We start from the raw sequence: 27839 nt of genomic DNA on the forward strand, positions 1-27839 counted from the left end.
TCTTCCCGAGTGAGGCAAATTCAATCCAAGGTCAAACCATGCTACATCTCAGCCTCTACAGTGAAACGGTGATGAAACTGTTGATCAGATAACGTTTTCACTTCAGAGTTTGAAAGCCAATCCCATTCTAAGCTACAGGATTGCATTAACCTGCAATAAGCACATGCAAAAGCCCCTACTGGTCTGGTGGGGGTGGTGGTGGTGGGGGGCAGAGGTGCATGACGAGGGGTGTCAATTTAAAAATTTGGCACTTTTAGTCCTCCTAGCAAGAAACATTCACATTTCATGTATTTAGCATTTCTGATAAGACAAAAAATATCAAGAAAAGTTAGTCAGACAGTCAAAGCAGGTTTCCCTCCCCCAAAAAGAACACTTTAATTGCAGATGGTCAAAATTACCTTAGGCAGGAAAGGACAGCATTTGGTGAAATAAGGAATAAATAAATGTCCCACAGGGTAGATCAAATGTGCATTGTACTGTATATGCAAGCTACATTCACCGTCCTTTACATGCACCTAATTCAGTCTTTATATAAAAAATTTTTTTAAAAATTAAAAGAAAAAGAACAAAACAGGAAAAACCCAACAAGGTGCCAATAAAATATTACATAAAACAGCACAAACAGAGGTGGCAGTAACTTGGAGAAATTGTTTCCCTTTTAAAACACACTTGGACTTAAACCCCCTCAGTCCCATTGGGCATAATCACATTGCCTTTAATACAGCCCGAAAGAAATCACATTTTAATGGCAGTAACAAAAATTAAGCTTAAAAAGTGACACTTCAGGTAAACTGCACCTGTGCACTGGCTCATGCATAGGCACGTTATTCAACTTCATAACTCAAGATTATAGAAAATGAAAAACACCTATGAGAAATGAGTTAATCCACATTATCAGTGTATTTAAAAAAAAAAAAAAAAAAAAATCAGTGTTTCAACATCCAATAGCTCCTTCAGAGTACATGCAAAAAAAATCAAGTAACAGACAAAATACAACTGACAAGTTGTAGTGAAAGGAAAAACAAAGCGGCATGAGGGAGAATGAGGGGATGATCAAACTGCAATTGTGTCTCAAGATTTACATTCTGAACTCAAAATCACTTTAAAATATTTTTTTTTTCTTTTCGCCCATATACTTTTTTCCTTCTTCATTTCCACTGTATTAAGCTGGAGTGTTTTGCAGTCAGCACTCGTTAACTGACAAAAGCAAATTAAATGACTTAATTAAATGCAGTCACCTGAAGCTCACCTGTAATGTGCACTGATTGCCATTTGCATGTGGAGCGTGAACAATTCAGACTTGGGAACTATTCCGAAATTTTTAAAACATTTAAAACCTAAAAAAACAACAACAAAAAAAAAAAAAAAAAACAGAATTTTATGGTTGCCTCCAATTTTCAAACATTCAGTCTGAGCACACCTCTGGGGTACAGGAGAAATGAAAACCCCTTCATATTCCAGCTGCTGGGAATTTCAGGATAGACAACTTGGAAGGTTTTTACTTTTTCCAAGCAGTGTAGAAAACCCATCTGATAGTAGAGTTAAGGACTGCACACAAAACATAAGCATCAGAATAATCCAAGCTGCTTGGGGTCCTTTCAGAAATGTAGGAATAAATTACTTCAATCATAGCCTATATTCCATCTGTACTACTACTTTTACTACCTATCAATCTGGTACTGTGTCATTATTGGTTCTTTTTCCTTTTGACTACATTTGCATGCACTTAGGGAAGCAGGGGAGTTTACCGCTTCCATTAAATTATAGAAAGTAAAATAAAACCGGAGTTTGCCTGCAGGCTTTAAGTCACCTTCCCTACTCAGTATCATCTGAACTGACTTGCAGAAGAGTTTCCCTGTGCTCACACCACTTTACACTGAATTTATAAGCATACCCAGAGCTTATCCACTACCTAGCTAATGATTACTTAAAAAAAAAACAAAACAAAAAAAACAACCACAATCTATGCTAATGTCAGACTGTGGCAATGATAAACTGAGAAAGGTAGTGGAATACTGCTTTAATTCACCTGCATGTTTTTAGTTTTTGTTTTTTTGTTTGAGTGCTGCCCCTGCCCTTTGCAAACGGATTACTAGACAGGAATAACAAATGCATAGATATTAATCCTACTACAAATTAGAAACTGCACTGATGGGATCAAATGACCACTGCAAGCAGTGAAACACTGACTGTAATCACTAGATTTATGAAGAAGCAGAAATTCTACCAGAGATTTCCCCCCCAGGTATAAATCCAGAACTTTGGCGGATCCCTGAATATGTATATCAATAAACAGAAAATCCATGTTCTTAATTTTGCTAACTTGGCCATTACTGCATTTCAGTAACCATTATTTATAAGTACAGGACCTGATAAAAAGGATACTGCTCCAAGTAGGATGGAACACACACCACCTCTTTGCGGAAGTCCACTGGACACGAGAGCTTTCCCAGCTGCTCCTCAAACAGATTCAGTGCCTCAGTCAGATTTGCGCTGTTACCCTAACGACCCGCAACAGAAAAAAATATGAGTAATTTAGGCCCTGCCTGGACTTTCAGTAGAAGTGACGCGTTCTGATGCTTTACCACAAAGTAAAAAGAAACTTTGTTCCATATTAGCCACGTTCTCATACTATAAAGGGTTTGGAAAAAGATTCAATGATATTTAAAATTCATCTCTAAAAAACAACCTCACATAACCGATGTGTATTGCTATAATTAACACTGCCAATATGAACAGTCTACAGTAAGATTGAGGAAGAGCAGACTCACCTGTGTGAAATATTTCCCACTGGGATGCAGCACTTGTATAGACAGATCTAAGATGAGACGCAGGAACTCCCATGTAGAGTCTACAAAGCAAAGACATGATGTTTTTTAAAAAAAAAAAAAAGTTAAATACTGCACCTGTGTGCCACCTTGTCTCATTTATGAATATTGCTGTCAATACCTTCTTCTGGTGAGGTGGATATTGGGACTGCAGTGAGGTCATTAATAACGTAATCAAATGTCCTTCCTTCCTGGACATACTTCTTCAGCAAGGGAACACAGTCCTGGATTAATATCTGCAATCCGTGAGACAAGGAGATTATTCCCGTTGCACGTTCAACTTAATGGTGACACCGCCTAATGTCGTTTATAAGAAAAGTAACCTGCACTATTATTAAATTACTTATGCAACTCTTTCAAGAAAACTTTCTCCAAGCGCCAAACAGGTTTTTGTGCACAAAATATCCATTTATAAAACTAAACGTTATTTTTAAAATACTTGAAAATGAATTTCTAATGGCAACTATAATATGTTCTCCTTATGACTGATTAGAGCTGAATCAGACCAAAAGCCACTCGGTATCCAGTTTTGTTATTCTGGATCACATCAGTGACTAGACGCCGACAGTTTCCTGGCTGTAACATGATTATCTATTTAACACTCACTTGGTAACAGTCTCCCTTCAGGTTGTCCAGGATATCACCACAAGTCTTCCTCATGTATTTTTTGCACCCATCTATCACCTTCTGATCGATGTGGATGCTTTATTAAGGATCAATCAGCCAGATGCACACATTCAATTACATGGAGAATAATATTGTGGCTTAATATGAAAAAAAGAAAAAAAAAATCTACGAGTTCAGGAAAGGATATCTCCACCATGGTGATCATCTTTGGCTTTTGTTTCACCAACTCAGCAAGAATTCCTCCATCCCCTCCTCCTAAAATCAGCACCTCTTTTCCAGCATAATTCTCTTTTCCATTGCCTGTGATGGCCTGGGTGTAGGGAAAGTCACTTTCTGCAAGGTCTGCAAGGAAAATGCGTTTTGTTTCTTTTAAGAGCCAAAATAATTGATTCTTATGAATAAAAAAAAAAAAGACTGAATTAGACTGAACAGAAAGACTGAACATTAAACATCACCCAATTAAACATAAATAAAATAAAAAACATCTTGTGTTTGATCAACAAGCCATGCTTTATACACTTACTAATGTCTCCATCCAGAACTAGGATATTTCCATACTGCTGTGAGTGCAATATCTTTATGTTTTGGTAATCAGAATTCTCTTCGTACACCACCTTGTCAATGTCGTACTCAATCAGCCTGCCATCGGCTGTGGGCCAGTAGCGATCAACTTTTGCTCCTCGCAAAAGGGCTGGAAGTCTTTGGAGGCAGGAAAAAATAAAGTTAATCAAAACTACCCAACATGAATTACAATATTTGTTCCAAAACAAACAAACAAACAAACAAAAAGCAACAAACTTACTTTTTAATTCTTGTAATATTGCCATTTAAAAGAACTTTCAGCTTATTTTCCAGTGCATTCAAAAGCTGTGGAGCAAGAACAAATCCAGCTTGAACACAGAGCTTCACTTAACTTGTAAAAATGTTTCATATTGTCACACAAAACACAGTAATGTGAAAAAAAACACACAGGAAGTAAACAATGGCAGTTATTGTATAACTCAGCTCTCCATGTATGAACTTACAATTTGTGATCTGAAAGTGTTTAAATACAGGAAGCTAACACACAGAAATAACTGATCTGAATCTTAAGAGCCTGTCAAAATTACAAAAATTCAAGGTTTTTTTTTAGTGCACATATTTCCAGTAAACAATGTGTAGCAAGTGTACAGACACGCACGCACGCACGCACACACACACACACACACACAAACACACACACACACTTTAAATGCGTGCTAATCATTCTGGCCTCAGAAATATTTAAGCTCACATGACAGGATCCTGGCGTGTTTCAGCTTTAGACTAAACGACAGTGCTGTGCATTCCCTTACATTGTCTAGCTGTGCAATGTCATCTTCTTCATAACACTGCAAATCAACCGTAACCAGCCCATGGGAGTGCACACGCAGAACAACAAACCTGAGAAATGAAGTGGGAAAGATGAGCAGATGCAAAACATAAAGTTAGTGGAACACTTCAAACTAAAAAAGGCCACCCAACACCTACAACGCAAAACCTCAGATTCCTTCAGAGGAAGTGATAAAAGTTGCTCTCTGCTGTAGATAAATTTGAAGGGTAATATTTTTACAGTTCGAAGTAGCAACTGAACTCCTCCTGGAACATAGTCCACCTCTGTCGACACAAGCATGCTAAACTTTTTAAAACCAGGAAGTCTACCAAGAAGCTGCTGCTTATCACTGAGGCAGACAACATACGTCTGAGATCATTAGTAAGCTCATTTCTATATCTATCCAAACTAATCTGATTGGAGGACATTTCCCCATTGTAAATTACTCATAAGCAAGACCAGAGACTTGCACTAAGCTAGCCAGATTAGCTTCAAGTTGGCATTTCCAAATACACAAAACATTTTGACTAATGATGATTATGCCTTAGTAATGTAGTACTTCAACTTTTAATGCTAAAAAGCTATAAATAGACTTAAAGAGTTGACCTTACCTGCCATTCTTGCCCACAAAGGTAGCAAGGTAGCCATGCCCGTCTGTGTCATGAATAGTCTCTGTCAGTTCCTGTTCATGAAATATAGACAGCAGACCAGACACTGCCGTGGCAGAGTCAACTGGAAAGAGAGGACCAAAATTAAACAGATGATTGTTGCATTTCACTTTGATTATCAAATACTCAGATATTTTATCATTTGTGACACGTTTAACAGTTCCTTTAAATACACTTGTGAAACAGAAAGGTCAAAAGGTCTGATGAGCATTAGAGAGCTTGCTCACTCTTAACAGTCTCGCCCCACTACTTTCAGTTACTGTTCATTCAAACACAAAACTGCAAAAATGCAGAACCTGCTGAACAACCACGCTTGTAAATGAGAACTGGTTCTCAAACATTTTAACTGGTAAAATAAAAGTTTTTTTTTTTTGTTTGTTTTTTTTTTTAAAAAGAAAACAAAAAAACAACAACACACAATTGGTGATTTATTTTGGTTTTGAATAAAATCCTTTAATGGGCATCAAAAACAGGGTTATGTAGAAACAGGCTTGGCTGCAATAATTTCAGAGAATAAATAAAATCCCCCCGGTGCTTCAGATAGATTTAACCCAGCCACGGTCACATTATCAGTCCATAAATGACTGGCAGAGCTCTCAAAGTACATGGGTGCTCACTTATCACTTGTGCTCAACTGAATGCGGAATGATAACAGGGTCATAGCCGTGGGACGGTGAAAAGCGCGTGTCGCATGATTAAAACACAGTTCTTGTCATTATAAATTATATTTATAAAACACATACGCCTGTCATGCGCATACGGCCTATACATCTTTACACATATCTGCATTTTGTTAATTCAAACTTTACTTTTTGCAGCTATTTAGTGATCTCGCTAGGGGCCTCTGTTATTGATTACACAGACTTGCTAGCACGGCTAGCCTTGTTAGCCAAAGCTAACTGAGCTCCATTAGAAAGAAGCTTGTGCTGCACGGACAGTGATGCGGCTTTGGTTTCAAGCGTATTTGCTTGCGCTGCATTGTCCTCAAAGATACTAATTAAACAGATATCTACGCTAGTCTGAAAACTGCTCCGTTGGCATTAAATGTGCACACTGATGCGACAGTTTATCATGAGCGAAGAAGGGCCTACCAGTATCAAGCCGTACCTGCCCTTGGACGGGTATTTGTGCTGGTGGGATACCAGGAGCATAGCACTGGGGCACACGCATATAGCGCTTTTATTAACCGTGGGTAACATACCAGTGGCACTACACATTAGCAGGCCAATATTAGCAGGCTTAGCAAAGCATGCAGCCCTGATGCAGGAATGTAACCTGGACGAAGCGACTGCATTCAGCTACAGGTCACGCTCCTCTTACCTGCCGTAGAGAGGTTGAAATCGAGAGTGTAATGTCGCACTGCCATGTCTCACTGAAACCGTCATCCATGCCTGGATAGCAGGCTGCGACTCTTTATCTACAGAGACAGGAGGCGGGCCCTACAGCTAGTACCCACGGCGCTGGCCAATGTGGGCGGGGCTACCACGCTGACCGTGAAGTCCTATTGGCTACGGCCCGCGGGAAGGCGGGGATTCATTACGTCACCATATGTCAGTCAAGACAAGTGGGAATTTCAACCTTAATCTCATTCAATCAATGATCGTAAAAAAAACTTCATAGTTATTCCACTGAATGCATTCAACGCACCAAAGCATTTTTATTTATTCATCTAATGTTACACATCCTATAATCAAACAAATCTGGTGACAGTGTGAACAGCTGTTCCACTTCTTGTCCAGCTGCCCTGAACTTTTCTCTTTTGTCCCTCATCACACACATTAAGACAATGTGTGTGAAGCTTGTGCTGCACGGACAGTGATGCGGCTTTGGTTTCAAGCGTATTTGCTTGCGCTGCATTGTCCACAAAGGTACCAATTAAACAGAAATCTACGCTAATCTGAAAACTGCTCCATTGGCATTAAATGTGCACACTGGTGCGACAGTTTATCATGAGCGAAAAAGGGCCTACCAGCCGTACCTGCCCTTGGACGGGTATTTGTGCTGGTGGGATACCAGGAGCATAGCACTGGGGCACACGCATATAGCGCTTTTATTAATCGTGGGTAACATACCAGTGGCACTACACATTAGCAGACCAATACTAGCAGACTTAGCAAAGCATGCAGCCCTGATGCAGGAATGTAACCTGAACGAAGCGACTGCATTCAGCTACACGTCACGCTCCTCTTACCTGCCGTAGAGAGGTTGAAATCGAGAGTGTAATGTCGCACTGCCATGTCTCACTGCAACCATCCTCCATGCCTGGATAGCAGGCTGCGACTCTTTATCTACAGAGACAGGAGGCGGGCCCTACAGCTAGTACCCATTGCGCTGGCCAATGTGGGCGGAGCTATTGGCTACGGCCCGCGGGAAGGCGGGGATTCATTACGTCACCGTGTGTCAGTCAAGACAAGTGTGAATTTCATCCTTGATCTCGTTCAATTAATGATGCTAAAAAAAACTTCATAGTTATTCCACTGAATGCATTCAACGCGTCAAAGCATTTTTATTTATTCATCTAATGTTACACATCCTATAATCAAACAAATCTGGTGACATTATAAGAGCTGTTCCACTTCTTGTCCAGCTGCCCTGAACTTTTCTCTTTTGTCCCTCATCACACACATTGAGACAATATCCTAGTTTTCAGCTGGCTCTAGTTTATAAAAGGTGAATCTCATACATACTCTATACATAAAAGATGGACATGCGTTCCAGATCTGAAAAGTGCACCTTGAAACTTTCAAACAGCCAGCAAAGAGCGACTCTTCTGGAGCAAGAAAGAAGTCTGGTTATATAGATCTCTACGGCAAAATGACACTCTAGGGACCCCTCGTCTCTATGACCTCAGTAAGTCACCATTAGTGAGTTTCTGGTATCAATCACTACCACAGACTGTATAAGAATGGACATAAATACCGTGATGTCACTAATTGGTTTCTTTTGTCCTGCTTTGAAGCCTCAAGAGAAACATTTCCCCCATTCTTGGTTGCAAGAAATCGACTGACAAGAAGGGGTCTGTCTGACTGTGAAACCACTTGCTCATTGGTCAACAATTTGTGATTGGCAAGTCGTTAGCCACTGAGCGAGTAGAAAATACCACAGCTATTCCTTCTTTTTGAAATATGAAATGACCAAAATTTACACATTAGATTTTTTTTTTTTATTCAGTATGACCCAAATGAGTAAGACTCACCAGCAAAGTATTCACAAAAGTCAAGAAAGGAATCTTTTTTCCCATAAACTTCTGCTGAGGTACAAGTTGACAGATAACTTGTCCGCCAACTTGGACGTGTGACAATCATGGTGACAATGCGGGATCAAGTGAATAAGGCCCTAGACACATAGGCCTAGAAACTGGTCCATGACCATCTGGCAACCACCAGTCATGAAGGAAAAATGAATGTTCCCCAGCTGGTTGCAAGTGATTGCTTAAGGTTGAGGGCAGTCACTGGGAAAATGATTGCTAAAGCCTCAGTCACAGGCCTACCAGACCAGTCAGTGACCCCCTGGCAACCACCTGCCGCTAGGGAAATATTTGTATTCCCCAACCAACTGGCAAAACCTCCCTGTGATTGCTTTGGTTGGTAGCACATTGCTGCATTTGTAGTTTGAATGGAAGTGATGGACTCATCCGCAAACACTGTCCAGCTACTCTCTGAGCTGTAATGAAACTATGAAAGGTGCAAAACAAACTGGAAATGGAGACGATTTCCCTTCAAATTAAAAGTTGCGCCTTATGAAACATGTTAGCTGCGGTGCGAGGCATGGCTTTCACTTTGAAGGCGAACCCCTATTTCTGGTTTGTGTTGCACTTTTGAAGTTGAACTACCACTCAGCTAGTAGTAGATGAACATGAAAACTACAGGCAACCATGGCAATCTACAAGCAACCAAAGCAATCACTTGGAGGTTTTTGGTGTAGCACCTTCTCTGCAACAGCAACCTCCAGGAACCATTGCCAACAAGAGGACATCGCTAACTAATGGATGACGTCAAGGTTGCTACATCCATCTATCTTTTTTATATAGTCTGTGGTCTCACAAGAAGCATGTGGCTCATGATTAATGCATTACTGAAATCCAAAGATGATTCCAGTTAATTACAACAATAGCAAAAAGGAGCACAAAGAGTACAAAGACAAGAAAACAAACTTTAGATTAGCTTCTGCCAAGAAGTTGGAAAAACTTGCCTCAGATACACAAACAGACTCTTTGTTCCACATTAAGCTTGTTGGGATCTGGTCACTGCAAACAGGTATTCAAAAACTCCCTTTAAAATACATTCAGTCTAGTTTTAGAATATTAAAGTCACTTCAGCACACAGACTCAGTTATTTATATCGTCATTATTACGATCCCAACATCACAAATGAGTGATCAGTGCATCTAGAATCTAAACTGTGTTTAAAGGTGCATATTTTGTATTTTGATGCTTTCTTCCTGTAACAGGAAACCCAGAGTTTCTCTGGCTAACAAATTCAAGTTGCTTTCAACAATTTCATGCACGGAAAGTACAAAAGAATTACTTCTTTTTTAATCTCATTTTAAAAAGACAACACCTCTCTGCTGTGTACCTTTAGAAAAGGTACACAGCATTCATAACCTGAAGGTATCGCACACTGAAATGCATCCGTGTGCTCGTGTTTATTCTTCTCTAACGCTCTCATACAGCTCGGGGGGGAGAAACTGTGGCACATGCTGTTGTCTGTTACACTTTGACATTTCCATCCTGAGGGGAGAGCTGGGTAAACAGATGAGAGAGAGTCGTGTTGTTTCTCTTGCTGGTGGCTTAAAAACATCTACTGTTATAAAAAGTCTTACAAGCATTTTTTTTTTTTTTTAAATGTAACATCCATCAGTTTTCTCAATCACTTATTAAGCTTAGGGTCACATGACTGGTGAATGGTAACAAAGGTGCCAGCAATAATCTATGGAAGAATATGATTGAAAAATTAAAACATTTTTTTAGGACAATATTATTAATCTCAACATTGTATAAAGTTTCAGCATCACTCCTGTGTTGGAGGAACTGTGGATGGAGACGTTCACATGTCTTCTGGGACTGCCAGGGGTATTGGCAGGATATAAGAGGGGAGACTGGAAAATATGCTGAATGTTGTTATTCCTATGGACCCAATGGTGTTTGTACTTGGAGTACTTCTTCAAAATTATATAGGACAAGACCAGAGAAATATACTCTGTATACTCTTGCTGCCTGCAAAGAAGATTATGACTGTTAAATGAAGGCGAGCATCACCACCACTGCAAAGCCTGTGTTTTATATGATGCCAGTTTGTGTTACTGAGTACAAAACAGCAAAGCTGCAAATTTACCCTTTCATAAAAATACAGAAAAAATACTAAAGCACATTAATATTTTTAGATTAAGATGCCAAATGTCCAAATTACAGTTATTTGCTTGCATTCCTGAACAGAAATGTTAGTTTTAGTGGTTGAATGATAAGTTTCTGACTTCTCAGTGAAGTTCAGTGTGTTGGCTCAAATTGGAGTATAAAAACATGAATTCAGTTTGTTATTTACCTAATAAATATCTATCTATCTATCTATCTATCTATCTATCTATCTATCTATCTATCTATCTATCTATCTATCTATCTATCTATCTATCTATCTATCTATCTATCTATCTATCTATCTATCTATCTATCTATCATTTGAAACAAGTTTTTGACAGATCTCTGAAATATTTGTGTTTTATTGTTTGGTCACACCTATAAAAGGATAAAAGGTAATCAGAAAAAAGGATGAGAATGAAGAAGCCCTCCATCAAGGCCTGTTCAACCAGTATGTGTCCAATGTTCAATTTTGCTTATAAGGTTTAAATAAATAATAAAAAAAAAAAGCTATATTATGGAACTGGTATTTTAGTATTATAAATACATCATTACACAAAAAAATTCATGCACATGCAGTAGAATAAACAAGAAGTCGCTTGTTTGTCACCTTACACACCTTAAAACGGCAAGCTTTAGGGAGCCCAAAGTTTTCCATATTGAAATGTGTGTGTGTTTTTCTGTGTTTATTCTTTTCTAAAGTTTGTCAAGAGGGCTAAATTAGTCCTTAGTGTTAACAGCCTGGGGGGAGCTTCCAGCTTCCCACAGTTTAATCTTTTCAACCTGGCCTTTTCCTGCTGTCTAACTGGTTTTGCAGCGCTGATAACCAAAATCATGCATAATGAGACAAACCTGTTTTCCTTTTGCCACCATAATAATGATTTGAATTCATTTTTATGTTTTCTGTCTGATTTTAGAGTTTAGTTGATCAGTTTTAGCTACCACCTTCCCACAAATTCAAACGTCACTGATTCCCAGTACTTTTGTTTCCTATGCTGTTTTTGTTTTGTTTTGGGTTTTTTTTGACATTTTATTGCCATTATTATTTATTATGTGCTTATTTTCTGAAAGTCGGCTTCACTTACACAGACTGCTATTATCAGAAAATGTTGTTCACAAATACCCTCTGTTTTCTGCCGCCTCCCCTTTGAAGGTATTTCTGTTTGTAGACGTTGAGCGGCCTTGGTCACGTGGGCACACGTATCACCCGTCAGGGGCTTTAAGAGCAGAAAGGCAGCACCACCATCACCACCACCATCATCTCCTGGTTCGTAGACGGCGGTGAAGTCGAAAGATAAAGGGGTAAGTCCCTCACTTAGTTTTTTAAGGCAAACTTTTATCATTGTGACTGCTAAATTAGCGAGCTAACCCGTAAATCTCTCAAAAAATATCGGCTAATTTTCTAGCTAACCTGTCTGACGTATGATTGTGTGGCTCCCTTAGAAAATAAACAGTAGCTGATTTTTCTGTGAAAACTTTAGTTCTGGTCAAAATAAAAAAGTCTGCGCTAACCTTAAACTGCTCCCAAAATTTAGGTCCCGTTAGCCTGTTACTTCCAGCTTAAATACTGTGATGGTATTTATTTAATAGGCTAGTAGTTTGAAATAGTTAAGTTAACCTAAGTTATGATGTGTATTATCTATTTCATGTTTTCTGGCCAGAAAAAAAAAAAAAAAAAAAATCCAAAGTTGTTTAGTTTTTCCAGCAAATCAGACCCATTAGCTTACTTTGAACATATCTGCTTAATATTGGCCTGAAAGCTGATTTTAGGCCTTATTCATAAATATATTCAGCTGGATGCAAATATTATATTCTCACAGGCAGCTCCATGTATAACTATATAATGACAGTATTAGGGCTCCAACATGCTGCTTAAATGTGCAAACAAGGCCTGGAAAGCGGGAGTGAATGATATGAAACCATTTTTAGTGTCATTTTCTTTCTTACAGCTCTGAGATACAAGTCCAATCTATTTGTCTTTGCACACTGAGCAGGGTTTCCTGTGCCAAGGCCAGTATTCTGTAAGTATTACCCACAATAATACAGCAGCTTGCTGACAACAGTTCTGCCTTTAATGCACTCTTAATATGCAAGGTTTGCAGTGTGCACCATCAGCCTATGCACTTTCTCATTAAAAAAAAAGTCTTGCTCTGATACTTTCCAAACTTGCAGTAAATTGTTGATTCATGAAGCAAGGAGTTGTATTCTAAAATATTTGAGGTACTAGATGCTGTGGTGATCAGTCTGACTAGTTTGTTTATTCATTTTTCCATCCTCTTCCAATTATCTCAGGTCGGCTCAGAGTTGCAGCAGACTAGGTGGGCACACCGGACGTCTCTCGTTTCTCCCCAGCAATAGTTTTCAGTTCACTGGAAACCATTGCTGGGGAGGATTTTCCAGTTGCCCCATAACTTGAGCACATAGTAATCCCTCAAGGAATCTACAGATACAGCTGGTTATGCCTGGAAAACCTCCAAAAGCAAGGCGCCCAGATGGTATCCTAATCAGACACCCGAGCCACCTCATCAGACTCTTTCTGAGCAATGGAGGAGCAACTCTATCCTGAGCTCTGGACGTGTTTCAAAGTCTGAGCCCAGTCACCAAAGGCAGGTAAACTTATTGTTTCCTCTCAACAAAGGTGTGATTCAGTCCCTCAACAATCTGCATGTCCAAAGACCAAGAAATTGTTAAACTCTTTCACTTTGGGCAGCAACTCACCCACAACCAAGAGGAAACATTTTCTGACAGAGAACCATAGCCACAGAGTTACAAGTGCTCACTTTCACAGTGGGCTGCCACTCAAGTGAGCACTGAAGGACATGTTCTTGGTAAACCAATAAAATCATTCCATCTGCAAAACAGCAGAGGCACGATTGCGAGGTTCCTAAACTGGACACCCTCTTCAGTCTGGCTGTGCCACTGGGCTCATGTCACTAACAGGATCAGAGACAAGGGGGGGAAACCTTGGTGGACTCCAAACACATGCTGAAAATGTGACAATTTGAGCACAGATTTCACTGCCCTGCAAGACTGGCATGCGGTATTGATGATGTACAGTTTTTGTTGTTGTTGTTTGTTTTTAACTTTGTATGGATGAGCCCATGAACAAAGAGTGATTATAACATTTCTCGTGAAAAATTGTCAAGTTGTATATGTAATGTTGGGCCAGTTGCAAGTCTAGAAGAGGTAAAGTTCTTTTTTAGAAATATTTACACATGTGCACGCGAACAAATACTTATGACAGATTACTTTATGCTGCCTTCTTAAATGTCCTTTAAACTAAAACTAAAACAAGCATGTGTGGATCTGATTACCAGCCAGTGTTAGAGGAACTTCTCAGGGAGCATAGCTTTGCAAGCTACCTCAAAAATGTTCAATTACAGCAAAGCTACATTAGGAAGAAGTCTAGTTTAGTTAACTAATGCTTCTCATTAAAAGATTTTCAGTTCCTGGGTCACTTTAGTAACTATATAATTCAGTGATTAAAAACAAGCACCCAGTATTAAAGAATTAATATGTAGCATTTAATTTTGCACTTACATTGTTGAAAGAATTGTATAAACAGTATATATTGCATATTGATGATTTCACTCCTGCCTCTGCCACCAGATGCCCTCTGATTTTCCTTTAGTGTGTGTGTGTGTGTGTGTGTGTGTGGGGCTGTACACATGTACACGTGTTTTCAGTTTAGTTTAGTCTCGGTTTGTTTCAAGTTCAGTTTAGTTTTTATTGTTTAAGCATGTCTAGTTTTACTTTACATTTTATTACGTTCAGTGTTACGTGTGGTATTTTTACAGTTTGAGTGTAGATGTATATTTGGTCAGGGTCAAGCTTTTCAGAAGTTCAAAGTAATTACAATATAAGAAACTCCAGGCTCAATAGATATTTGAATGCCACCTCATGTTTGTTGTCTTTGCACATTTGATTCAATTTATAGAATAAAAAAATGTCTTCTTTCAGAAGAAATTTTTTGAACATGACACGTGCCTTGTTGGTATTTAGGTGAATGGTGCTGTAGATTCTTGTGTATTTTAACTTTCTTGTGTACTTATTAGATTGTTTCTATGTAAGTTGTTTGTGTGCTGCTTTGTTTTAAGAATCATTGTGTAAAATTGCCATTAATTATTATTTTTACTATGTTTTAAACACATTTTGACTCTTTGATGTAAATGGATCTGCCCTGTTTTATATTTTCATGGTTCCACTCCTGCCCCTCGGTGCACCCCCTTCTGACTTTCCTGAAGTTTCATTTCCTATTATTTTTAATTTCAGATTAATTTGGGTTTGACTGAGTTTGTTGGTTGCAGTTTAGTTTTTAAAAATGCTTAATTTACTTTTTATGACTTTTAGTGTTTCAGTTTTTTTCAATGATTTTAATTTGGATCTCTCATTTTAGATGTTTTTTTTGTTTAATGCCAAGTTTTGTTTAACTATAATGACCTTATTGCCTAACTCCACTTGTTTCCAGTTCCTAAAGCGGTACAAGTGTTTCACTTATCTGCTAACTCACCTGCAAGCCTGCAGTCCTCGTTCCTGCTGTCCTTGTACAAACCATGATACTGGTCAAAAGGAACCTTTGTATACTAATGATGGATGAAGAACATGTGGGTGGAAACTTTTAATGTAAAATAGATGTGCTCTAATAAAATTAATCGACACAAAATCAGCATGCTCTTTTTATGGTTCACTGTTCACTGCTGCGTGGTGTATCGCTGTTTCAGCTGATCATTAACAATGAATCCACTGACTGACCGTTTGTCAGTATGAAGAGAAGAAGAAGAAGACATTTCCATAGATTGCTTTTATTCATATAAAGGAAATGGACTCAAACAGACAGAGTTACTTTCAATGTAACAAAAATCTAAGAAACATTAACAGCTGAATGTTTGAAAGGAGCACAGTACCTGAAAAAAGTTAAGGATTAAGAAGAGCTTGAGTAGGTTTGTCCACAGTCAGAAGCTGAACACTGTCAATAAATCTATTACAGATGGATTTGGATCTGGGCTATAACAATTTTAAAACTCCCTTAACACTATGCACAAATGGCACACAAGTGTGTCGTTGCCAGTCTTCCATTAGTATCCAGAACCTCAATTAAATACAGAGTAATTACTTTTAAAACAAAATAATATACAATATTTTTTCACTGGTGTTGGGAGTTTTTAAAAAGTTGCTGTAATTGATATTTTTATGACAAATGACAGTAACAAAACGATGTGACGGGAAAATAATGAACCTCAGTATTATTGCCTAAATGCACATCCCATTTGTGGCAGTCTTGAAATTACGTTTATTGCGACTACACCCATGAGCAACAAATCTACTACTGCAGTTTTATTGACTGAAACTCACGGGTACTTTTTATTCCTTCATAAAGCATCCTGAACTGAAAACTCACACATACATGGTTCTGTCATTTGATCAAATATGGTGACAGTACCATTAAATATGTCCGTATCCACAGCCTCCACCCAGCAGATTATTAGAAAGTAAATCCACCACAATCAAAAGCATCAAAATCAGAGTCCGCCACTTCAAAGTCAAAGCTGTTAAAGTGGGGGGAGTCGAGGGCGGCGCTGCCGGTGTGGTACCCTCCTGCTGGTCCCATGCCAGAGAAATCCACGTTGATTGGCAGATCTGGGGCTTTTACTTCCAGATTAGATGATGAGCATGTGCCTAAATAACCCATAGCAGAGGAGGCAGCAGCCCCTCCCATCAGCAGATAAACTGCCTTCATTGCTTGGGCATTATTGATAGTGCCGTGACGCAGACACCCTGCTGAATATGCACCTCCTTTATGATACTTGGTACGGGGAGAGTTCCTGCCTGTTAGAATGAACAGTTTGAAAAACATGTTTTTATAAATTATCAACAGAAGACTTTTATATGAAAATAGTTGAAACGCCTGAGCTCACCTTTCTCCTTTGGGTAAGCACCAGTCACAGGTCCCGGGGAGGATGACTCTGTGTCGCTGACGGGTGGAGTTGGAGGATCTTTATCCAGGATTTGCTCAGGCACAAGATCTTGCAGAGTAATGCGTGGTTGTGGCACCTGATGTCGCTTGCAAGGACTGAGAGGTGATGAGAGACTCTGTGGAAAATAAAATAAAGATAATATTAAAGAAAAATAATGCTCTCACCACAATAGTGTTTGCCAACAATTACAAGAAATGAACTGATTTATGAAAAGACTAAGAAATCTAAAAATAATAAATATATATGAAAGTGCAGACCACAGACTTTACATAAAGATAATGAATCTAGTTTTTACACAGTCTATGGTGCAGGCATTAAAAATATGATTTTACATTTTGTCAGAGTTGTTTGGTTGGTTGATCATTTTGCTTTAGCAGCTATTAGATATAAGCAAGTAAAATTATTCAGTTGTCGAGTAAGTACTGAATACATCCAAACTCAGGACTAGAGAGCAGAAAACTAGCATTAATGAGTTTATAAATATCTAGATCTACAATATATTATATGACAAATTTCAGGCTGTTTCTCATTGAGTCTTAATTCATTACTCAATAATTCACATTTTATAAAGTGTTACAATTTTTTATACAGTCACTGTTTTTCAGCCTGCTGACTCTGACGATTCCTAAACTTCTTTCTAAACTCTCTGTGACCTCCACTTTCATTGTTTTAGGTTAAATAGCTCTTTGATACGGACTTATTTTTTCCAGATACTTGTCTCCTGATCTGGGGAATACCTTGAAATCTTTTTCAAGGTATTCCCCAGATCAGTCGCATACCACCTATCAAACAAAGTAGCATCCCCTAAATCCCAAAGTCCAAAGTTTCTGACCAGAAACTTGTCTAGAGGATCACACTGCCTGTTCCCATAGTTTACACACAGGTAAACCATAGGTGTAGTTGACACTGGATGGGGGACAGAATGGGTACTCTGACCGATCTGCTACAGCACTGCATGGTGTGATGCACTGTTTTAGATCATTCTATAGCAGACAGCATTAAATGTGCATCAATAATTGTGTGTCCGGAGTGTTCCTTTTACAGGTTCACTGGTTGGTCCTTGGAACACTTGAATACTACGTAGACTGCACCACAGGAATAACCCCACATTTTTGCCCCTTGTCAGCACACTCTGGCTTGAGAACTAACTGTTCATGTGTCACTTCCATCCATCCATCCATCCTCTTCTGCTTATCCAATTCAGGGTCATGAGAGGCTGGAGCCTATCCCAACAGCCATAGGATGACTGGTCACCAGTTTGTCAGAGGGCTAACACAGAAAGCTAGACAACCATCCACCTTCACATTCACACCTACCACCAATTTAGAATCACCAATTAACCTAATCACATGAATGTCTTTGGCCTTTGAGAGAATCCCTGCAGACATGGGGAGAACATGCAAACTCTAGAAAAGCCCCAGTCGGACAGTGGATTTGGATTAGTGTGATTGTTTAGTAATACCATCAAATAATAGCAGGTAAAGCATTAGGAACTAAATACCTAAAAAAAAAAAAAAAAAAATGAAGCAAAAAAACAAAAAAAAAGCTGATGATCAACCTCAACTATTTTGTATGATACTTAGCAAATAATGATGATAAACTAAGATGGCAAACACTTTAAACATTATTGCTAAATAATCTTTGTAAATATTATTAACTTACCATTTTCACTTTTTTCAGCACATTCACCCACTGGCTAGAAAGTAATAAAAGTGGTTGTTATTACCTTTATGCAAAACATGCATCCATACTATACATAAATTCAGGTATGACAATAAAATATCCTCCTGTAAACTGACAAAGTAATAATAATAATAATAAAAAACCTAAAACTAAAAAAATTAACTAATGAAAATCAAACATTGCTTTTGAATTGTGGTTCAATAGAATTATTTTATTATTTCAGTGACTATTGTGGGTTTTTCTCTCTTTAACAGAATAGTCACAAAGGCATGTTTCCCAAAACTTAAATCCAGGACATAAAACTAAATCTAGGCCCCAGAGTTAGCAGAGAAAGCCCCACAAGACCTGCAGTCCACAGAGGTTTCAGCCAGCAGCAGCAGATATTTATTCTGGGGGAGGATCAGAGCAAAGCAGCAATCCCTGCATCCACCAGAGGGTAATTTAGGTAGGTCCAAGATCTCCTTGCCTTCCACAATTGCCTCGCAACTGCTTTGCAAGAGTATCAGCTGGTCAGGAGGGGAAGATGCATCATGGCACACCAGGAGACTGCCTTCAGCAGTTACAAGGAGAAACCTTTTCTTCCACTGTTTAAAAATAAATCCACCTGAACAAGACATGCAGAGTGAAAGTCATCAGGAAACAGTACTTATTGACCAAATGTACCAAAAACCCCTAGAGCATACAGAGAGTGATCAAGATAGCCGAGGGAGCATCGCACACGTGGATTAAAGAACGAACACTGCGTTATTCCATCATCCCAGCAGATTAGAGGCAGTCAGATGGTTGGAGGATCAAGCATGAATTAGACCTCGCCGAGCAACGTGTGCACATCACATAGCATAATCGCACGCACACATCTGTATCTGCTTATTCTCTATACAAACAACAAATAACATATGTATTAACTATCTACTTATCTATTAGCATTTTTTTTCCAAGTAAAGTTTTAAATGATGTTTTCATTTGCATTTGTCACAGATTTGGATGTTGATTGAAACCATATATATTTATATATATATATTTATTCTTCTGTACATATTTAAAGAAAAACTCATAACTTGGTTGGCAATAGATGATCTATAACAAATAACTCATTGGATTCTCTTATTAAAATCATACCCAGGAGCACTGCCAACTTACACTAGTTATTATCTTTTTTTTTAACGTTCTCTCCGTGATAAAGAAATTTTATAGATAGATCGATCGATCTGCATTTGCAAAAGTGTGACAGGGAGCAGACAAAAACCTGGAAAATTACCATAAAATCTACAAAGAACAGCAACACTTTCCTAGAGCTACAAATATCCACACCTTAAGTAAAGATCCAACTCACCATACATCCTGAGGATCCCCTGATGTATCCCCGAGATGTTCATGTTTACAGTGGATGTGTCCGACTCTAACGGCTGAGAGGGAAGCGTTTGCAGATAGAATGGCCAAAGAGCACATGAGGCTCAATGTGAGTTTTTAAGGCTCAGCTTTAATCCCCAGTCAGCTGGGATGCTCCACAGAGCCAAAGTTCATCAGCATGGTATGAAAATGGGTTGTGATGAGATGTTAGCGTGCAGAGATACTTTGTAAATCAGCTTGATTCAATAGGTTTTTTTAATGTTTGTTTTTAATATCCATTTGGTTTTTACATATACCAAATGGATATTATATCTGAAAATCATCTTAAATCAGCTTCACCAAACCTGCTCAGGCATCCATTTTTTTTATTAAATACACACAATGAGTAGTGAACCAACAACAGCCTCCTTTTATAATTTATCTTTTATCAGCAGTTACATAGTTATCATGAAGAGGCAATAAAGATATCCTGGGTACTGTTTTGTGTACCTTGTCATCTTAAATGGCGCATATTTATGTATCTGATATCTAATCAGACAACATTTTTCGTACTTTCATTTTAAAATTAAAAAAAGTAAATAAGTCTGCAATGTAAAAATTGCAGATTTATTCAAACCTGCTGTAAATGGAACTGAAAAACCCGCAAACAATCTAAATGTAAATATCCTTTGATTAACTATTATCATATAATTTAGTAAAATGCATTCACTGAGCACTAATTTGGATAAACATTCAGGGATTCAGTAATAGTGAATAAATGCATTAATAGTTTCAGTCTAAAGAGGATTACTGTCTAATGAATAGTGAAGCGCCTGATAAAACTCAGCTTAAAAATGCCAAAAGTGAACATTAACCTCATAATTTGTCCATCTTTTCCATTGTCTTTGTGTTGCAGCTTGTGTTAGAAAGAATAAAAAAAACGAAACTGTAGCCACTGCTGATCAAACCCATGCATTACACACACTGTCCAAGATCAACTAATAGTAATATTACAGTCAAGCTTACCCTAATACGTGATGTACTCATCATCTTCTCAAAACAGGCAGCTAATTAGAAAAAATGAATGCATGGAAATCCTACTGTCTGTGAGAGAAACCAATAATGCCTCTAAATTGTTGTAAGAGGCAATGTTTTATAAAGAAGTAACTAAATGACTAAACTTTACAAAAAGACTTTCATAAATTTCCACTTAAAGGATAAAATTCTTGTAGATATTGTTTTGTAATATAAGCTGTTGTCTCTGGAAATTATTAGTTTCTATAAATAATCATGTTAATAGTTTAGAAACAGGATTTTCTAGACAAATTCAGTTTGCTGTGATATTTATGTGATATGACAACCTCAAGGAGCAATTCAATATTTGTCATTTTTGTCCCTAATTGTAAAATAGTTGAGGGCTAGGAAAGCTGATCCTCAAACTGTTTTCTGAAACAGTCTCCAGCTGGGAAGAAGTCCCAGCAGCGCTCCTGGTACATCTTCCACACATATGACTCCTGAAAAAACATGATGTAAGAACACAAGAGGGGGGGATGAGACCATGAAAGAAGCACACTAATAAAAAAAATGTAATAAAAACATTCAGACTGACCGGTCCAGTGTGCTCGGTCTCATCTTTGTTGATAAGATACATTAAGAAGAACCTGAAAAAAAAAAAAAAAAGATCATGTTCCTATTTTCTCATTTGCACACCCATGCACAGACCTGCTGTACAAGGTAACACAGACGAGGCACACTCACATGTAATTGGCCAGGTTGTGTTCATCAAAAGTGTGAGTCTCAAAGCCATGCGGTGTTGTGTCGAAGTAGTCGCTTCCGATGCCACATATGAAGCATTTTGTCTGCACAGAAATCAGGGGTCAGTGTGGCCTTAGCTACATTAAGTAAAAATGTAAACACTGAAAACTACTTTACCTCCATGTCTTCCTTGACCTGCTCTTGTTGGTCTCTGAGTTCTCCAAAGGCGTCAATGATCAAACCTACATGCACAATAACACAATCATCAGACATGTTTATAAAATTTGTCAAACAACGAGGCATTTGAAATATGTTTCCCAGGAGAGCATTTTCTGCACCCTGAATGATGGCCAGTAGGATAACAATGACGAAGAAGAAGAAAGTGATATCAAAGACCACTCGATAGAGCTCGTATTCATCTCCAGCTGGGTCTTCGATCTCATCGCCAATGCCTCCACCTGCACGGACTCCCACGTACATGTGGAACAGGTAACACTAAAGTGAATAAAAAAGAAGAAGAAAGAAATGAGAAGTGGGAGATGTGGGAAGTGGCAAAGTTATGATAATATCAGTGTAAAGTTTCTTTTGATGAACAGTGACGTACAGTCATCATATCGTCACATTTCATATCCGGTTCGTCTTCATCTTCACTCTTGTTGTAAAACTTGCGGAAGAAATTGAAGGCAACTACGGTGTAAAGATACACCACCACGGCTAGCAAGCCCACTGTCATCATGAGCTAGCAGAGAGAAGAAGAAACCAGAGTGAGCAAAGTGAGGCTTAAATAAAATCAGTTCTAATGAGCAATTCCTGCTCTTGCCTGTTTGCCATTATGCGTGACTGAGGATAGGATAGTGCGAAGAGTCTTGACACCCATGGCGATATCCAGCAAGTGACAGGCGAAGAAGAAGTTGTTGTAATGCCCAAGCAAAGACATCACCAGGTACCAACAGAGATAAAGAAAAGTCTACAAAGAGATGTTTAAGTTTAATTTAGTACAATGTAGTACAGTAATAGTATAGTTTAGTACAATATATAGGTTTGCTTACACCATCGGTGAACACAACACCGAATTTCCAGATCTGGTACTTGATGTCAATAGAGGTCACCCTAAAAGACACAACATTGATTGACATCCATTTTAAAGTGCTTGTTTTCGTTTTCAGAGATCATGTCAAATGCGCAGCTGAATATATATGTGGTACCATGCAAATACGGAGTTGTCTGGTTCTTCCTGTTTCTTCTCATGTTGTTGACTCACATCCAGGGAAGCTAAATCAACACCCAGGAGCTCAGCAATTCTTTCTCTTCCATAAATGTCTCCGTATTTATCCAAAACCTGGACACAGACATGGTGTTACACGTGAACATGCTGTACCGAGCCCATTTTAAAACCACTAGAGTCAATCGCAGCTCACCTTTCGCTTGACAAATTTATCCCAGTAGTTGTTTGGGAAAGAGCTGTGGGGAAATAGGAACATTTGTCAGTTACATTAAGAAAAATCTTTTCAGAATTTTCTTGTGGGCCTGCTTCATCTTCCCACTGTTATAAAGTGTTTTCTTTATGCACATACGGTGTATTCAGGACTAATCTATCCCACTGGCCTTTGATGTCATCATCCTCGGGCTGCTCAGTGATGTAGAGGCCGTCAAACTCCAGCTTTCTTGCAAGTTCTTTCTCTCTTTTAAAGATCACCAGAGGAATCTGACAGAAACAATAGCAAGTGCTGTTTTACTCAGGTATGCAAGTTTTTGGAATCAATTTCTGGAACACAACAAAAGTCGGTCCATCGTGGGACAGAACAACTTCTCAAAATCGATCAATATTTATGAATATTAATGCAAAACACTTTAAAATCAGTTTTTTTTTAGGGAATCTCATTCAAAACAGCAAACAGACATATTCTACATTCAGTACATGTAAATATTTAAAGCCTTTTTTTGGTTTTAATTAGGATGATTATGGCTTATAGGCCATGAAATCCAGTATTTCAAAAGTTTAGAATATTTTGAGTTTGAGTTAATTACCATTCAAACAGTTGCCTTCTTATCTTTAAGAGTACATGCAGCCTCAAACATGGAGAGGACTGACAGTGACAGTTATCCATATGATGATCACTGACACCATCTACAAGAAGGCTAAGCTGCAAAAGGTCACTGCTGAAGATGCTGGCTGTTTGTAGAGCGCTGTATCAACACATATTAATGATAGTGTGTTAGGAAAAGATGCACAAGCAACTGCAGTCACTGCAGCCTTGAGAGAACTGTTAGAAAAATTGACCAAATAACTTGGGAGAGCTTCACAATGAGTGGACTGAGGCTGATGTCAATGCATCAAGAGGAAGATGAAAAACACCTGACCCAAATATACAGATGACGCGAAAGCTGCTATCAGTGCAACATGGGCTTCAATAACACCTCAGCAGTGCCACAAGCTGATCATTTCCATATTCTAAATCCTTTTAGGAAATATTCAAATCATTTAAGATACTGGGTTTCTGATCTTCATGATTTATAAGCTAAAATGATCAAAATTAAAACAAAAAAGCTTGAAATACTTCATTTTTCCATGTAATGATTATATAATTATTTTTGAATAAATTAAAAAATTGAACTTTTTCAAGATATAATTAAATTTTTGTGATGTAACCATACATTTCAAACGTGTATCCAGCTTACCTTCAGGCAGTTATAGCCAATGATACAGATGAATGAAATGACTGTGTGAAGCATGGCAAGAAAGGACAAAGTGGGCTGCATGTATCCAGTGCTCTCCTCTAAATAGAAATAAAGTGGCACATCTTCCTCATCCTCATCTCCTCCACCATTAATTCCAGATCCTTCAGTCTCTTCGCCTGAACCTTCAAACAACCCAGAGCCTTCGAACAGTCCACTTTCATCCGACAGTCCAGATCCTTCCATCTCCTCACCCTCAGGCGGGATGTCTGACACCTAACAGTTTACAGGAGTACAAAGATTAAAGAGCAGACAGTGGACCCGAAGGCTCACATAACACAGCAAACAGTTCCATCCACATATCCAGGTAAAAAAGGGTTAAACTAAATTAATTTTGTTTTACCTTGTAGAAAAGAAGAATGAAGTTCAGGGCAAATGCGAGGAACAGAGCCAAGAAACGTAGGTTGTAGAAGTTTCTGGAAAGGTAGTTCTATAAAAAAGAGATAAAAATTTTTCAGCCACTTAATCACTTGATAATAATATTGAAGCTACTGTCTATGACAAAATCACTTCTGAAACAAATACTACCATGAATTTATTCCTTTGGGTTTCCAGCTCAGTCCAGATTTGAAAACCTCCTTCTCTTTTCAGCTTCTTGTCTTTTTTGGCTGCTGATTTCTTTGGTTTTTCTGGCTGCACTTCCTCTTTGCTCTCAGATTCTTTTTCTGGTTTCTCTCCAGTTTCAGCACTAAAAAAAAAAAATTTAAAAATCTTAAGTTATTGTCATATTTATTCATTCTAGCAATATCAAAATCATGGCACACTAAGATGGCCAATCTTCTTCTTAGCTCGGGAAGTTGCTTCATGCAATAAACCAACCCTTTTAATTAAATTGTGCATTCAGATTATCACTAACATCACACCATCCCAAGCTGTTTCAGTAAATCTTCTAGACTGTCCTGGCTAAAATGTATCGTCTCATATTTAAACCCATGGCAGGGAGAAAGAATTGCTTAAAGCAAATTAGTGTAGTAATATCACCAACTAAAGACTCTTACTCAGCCTTTTCAGGCTCTGGAGGAGGTTCTTCTACAGGAGCAGGTTCTGGTGGTTTCTGGCTAGCATCAGTCTCTTCTGGTGCCTGTTAACAAAACAAAAACATCTACTAAAAATACTTGATTTTTTAATTGTCACATTTTTTTTCCACAAACAAGCAATGAAAAAGACAAATAAAATAAAGCAAATCCTTACCATTTTTCTCTTTGTTATGGGAGTTCCTTCGGGAGTTGGAGGTTCAACTGGTGCCTCCACACCCATATCTCCAAGTCCACCTGGAGCATCCATTCCTGGCATCCTCCCACCCTCTTTTTCCTGGGTATCCTCCTCTTCCTCCTCTCCACTCCCAGTCTCACCAGTGTCCGTTAAACCTCCAGTGTCCTGTTCCTCCCCAGTCCTTGGCTCCCCTGGTCCATCTCCATGCACATCATCCTGCGTAGGGTCTGGCATGCTGGCTAAAATCTCAGTGACTGTAATATTTTTGGCTCCCTCTACCAAGCCACCTCCAAATAATGTTTGCCAGATGATCATAAAGATACCTTTGCATACATTGTAAATGAAGTGCAGTATACTCATCAGGATGGTCCAGAAAAAAGTGGACAAGGCCACTACAATCTCCTTGAAGGTCATCCTTCTCACTCTACGATACTGCCTGCGAAGGTTACGGAAGGTAAAAATGCTGAGGAAGCTTAACATGCTGTTTATAAAATCTGCAAAGGCAGAGGTTGATTCATGTGGACCTTCCTGTCCATTACTATCCTCATCTCCTCCTCCATTTGCTTCCCCACCTGTTCCTCCCTCACCTCCTCCTTCATCCCCTTCATCATCTTCTTCCCCCTTTTCCTCTTCCTCCTGCTCTGAAATTTGTGAGGCAATATTCATCTCAAAGATGGTGTCTTCACAAAAGTTGACAAACATCTCCATCTTCTCCGATTCACCGCCCTCATTGACAACATCAAAGATAAACTGCCGTTTGGACTCTCGTACTTGTGGCATCTCCCACTGTCTGCGGTTAACCTCACTGATTTCAAAGTAGATGCGTTCAATCTTTCTGCTGGCTCCCATTATTTCAATACGGCCCAGGAATGGACGGAAGTAGTTCAGCACACTCTCTGCTTGTTCCAGGAAGTTCTGTAGCCTGGTGTCATGAGGGACGTGCTCGGACAGGTTGGTGAGCAGCACGGCAATGTTGAAGCCAATGTCCTTGGCAGGCTCCTGGAAACGACTGGCAAACTCTTCATAGTTGATCATGTCATTCTCATCTGCCTCTGAGCAGGACAGAAGAAACTGGATCTCAGAAGGGGAGTACTGCTTCTGACTGTCCATAGCCTTCTGGAAGTCCTTCTTGGAGATCAGCCCTCGAGGGTCTGTCACATAATCACGGAACGCATCGGAGGCCACAATATCTTTCAGTTTGAGGAACATGTCAAAGAACTTGAGTATCATCTCCACATTGCTGGAAGACTCTACCAACATGTCCACCATCTGGCGAGCGATTGTACCGTTTACCACATTTCCTGAATAAATACAAAAAAAAAAAAAAAAATCAAATAAAGATCTGAAAAGAATAAAAAGATGAAAACTGACAAACTAAAATAAATAAATAAATAAATTTTACCCTCTAATAATGAGAGCAACATAACAACCATGTCTTTCTGTAGGTCAAGAAGCTCCTTCAGCAGACCAATCTGGCTGGAATCCTGTGACCATAAAAGAAGCACAAGACCTTACAGTAATGACAACAAGTTTGATATTGTTTTGAACCATTAGTGGTTCACATGAAGATGCAACAGTCTTGATGTTTAAAGCACAAGTTATAAGTGTCAGGAACCCAAAAGCTTGTTATGATAAGAAGTGTCCATTCAAAATACTGTGTTGTATACAATCACATTCACAACAAAGGAGGACGTTAATTAGCCAAATCGTCATGCTGGGAGAATTTATCAGACTGTAACAATGGTTTAAGAAAACATGAAATGTAATGATATATACGTAATGTAAACACTTTGCATTTTTGTAGAGAAAACACTGCTTAAATCTTGCTTACTCCTACATGAATATATATATATATATATATATATATATATATATATATATATATATATATATATATATATATATATATATATATATTTTTTTTTTTTTTTTTATGACAGTGAGCATTAGAAGTTATAGCAGAGGCTTGTGTGTGTATACAGTTGGGTCTATCATTTTCTGGACAAAGACAATTTTTGTAGTTTTGCCTCTGTATACCACCACAGTGGCTTTTAAATAAAGTTATAAAGATGTTATTGAAGTGCAGACTTTTAGTTTGAATTCAAACGGTCATTTCTCATTTCATGAGACTCAAAAGTAATTGGACAAAATAATACAATTTTAAATATAGTGATTGCTTTTAATGCTTGTATGAAAACAATTTGCATACAATAGCTGCCTGCAGTCTAGAATCTGTCAACATTGCTGAATGCTGTGTTAGGCCTTTACAGCAGCCACATTCAGTTGCTGCTTTTTTGTGGGCTGCTCTGCCTTCAGTTTTGT

General features: G+C 38.5%; 2 protein-coding genes and 1 long non-coding RNA gene across 4 annotated transcripts in view; 1 reads left to right on the forward strand and 2 right to left on the reverse strand.

Annotated features, from left to right (window-relative positions):
- Window positions 1-346: 346 nt before the first annotated feature.
- Window positions 347-7751, reverse strand: sms (spermine synthase). 2 transcript variants are annotated; one of them, XM_030746105.1, is made up of 11 exons: window positions 7666-7751; window positions 5418-5538; window positions 4790-4877; window positions 4258-4322; window positions 3979-4154; window positions 3643-3797; window positions 3435-3524; window positions 2950-3064; window positions 2772-2851; window positions 2386-2501; window positions 347-1529 (listed from the first exon to the last, which is right to left on the reverse strand). In XM_030746105.1, exons 1-11 carry the CDS (start codon window positions 7709-7711, stop codon window positions 1499-1501), a joined length of 1083 nt encoding a protein of 360 aa, XP_030601965.1. In that variant the 5' UTR covers window positions 7712-7751; the 3' UTR covers window positions 347-1498. The 2 variants fall into 2 exon arrangements, with proteins under 2 accessions (XP_030601965.1, XP_030601964.1); XM_030746104.1 differs by lacking the exon at window positions 7666-7751 and adding an exon at window positions 6795-6934.
- A 4250-nt stretch (window positions 7752-12001) lies between these two features.
- LOC115792405 (uncharacterized) lies at window positions 12002-15459 on the forward strand. The gene is made up of 3 exons (XR_004021025.1): window positions 12002-12129; window positions 12777-12848; window positions 13120-15459. It is a non-coding gene; the product is annotated as an uncharacterized LOC115792405 (long non-coding RNA).
- A 184-nt stretch (window positions 15460-15643) lies between these two features.
- The window catches only part of LOC115791871 (ryanodine receptor 1-like), a 56299-nt gene continuing 44103 nt past the window's right edge, over window positions 15644-27839 (reverse strand). The window contains exons 91-111 of the mRNA XM_030746158.1: window positions 26920-27001; window positions 25497-26818; window positions 25304-25386; window positions 24834-24993; window positions 24649-24735; window positions 24249-24521; window positions 23144-23274; window positions 22988-23030; window positions 22775-22908; window positions 22619-22679; window positions 22390-22536; window positions 22174-22308; window positions 21908-22064; window positions 21747-21811; window positions 21573-21673; window positions 21424-21475; window positions 19819-21328; window positions 18831-19089; window positions 18465-18498; window positions 16743-16917; window positions 15644-16653 (exon numbers count right to left, since the gene is read on the reverse strand). Coding sequence (XP_030602018.1) covers window positions 21233-21328; window positions 21424-21475; window positions 21573-21673; window positions 21747-21811; window positions 21908-22064; window positions 22174-22308; window positions 22390-22536; window positions 22619-22679; window positions 22775-22908; window positions 22988-23030; window positions 23144-23274; window positions 24249-24521; window positions 24649-24735; window positions 24834-24993; window positions 25304-25386; window positions 25497-26818; window positions 26920-27001 — 3129 coding nt within the window. The 3' untranslated portion in view covers window positions 15644-16653; window positions 16743-16917; window positions 18465-18498; window positions 18831-19089; window positions 19819-21232. The remainder of the gene's footprint in view (window positions 16654-16742; window positions 16918-18464; window positions 18499-18830; window positions 19090-19818; window positions 21329-21423; window positions 21476-21572; window positions 21674-21746; window positions 21812-21907; window positions 22065-22173; window positions 22309-22389; window positions 22537-22618; window positions 22680-22774; window positions 22909-22987; window positions 23031-23143; window positions 23275-24248; window positions 24522-24648; window positions 24736-24833; window positions 24994-25303; window positions 25387-25496; window positions 26819-26919; window positions 27002-27839) is intronic.

This window comes from Archocentrus centrarchus, chromosome 14 (assembly GCF_007364275.1).
Source record: "Archocentrus centrarchus isolate MPI-CPG fArcCen1 chromosome 14, fArcCen1, whole genome shotgun sequence".
In the NCBI taxonomy this organism is placed as follows: Eukaryota; Metazoa; Chordata; class Actinopteri; order Cichliformes; family Cichlidae; genus Archocentrus; species Archocentrus centrarchus.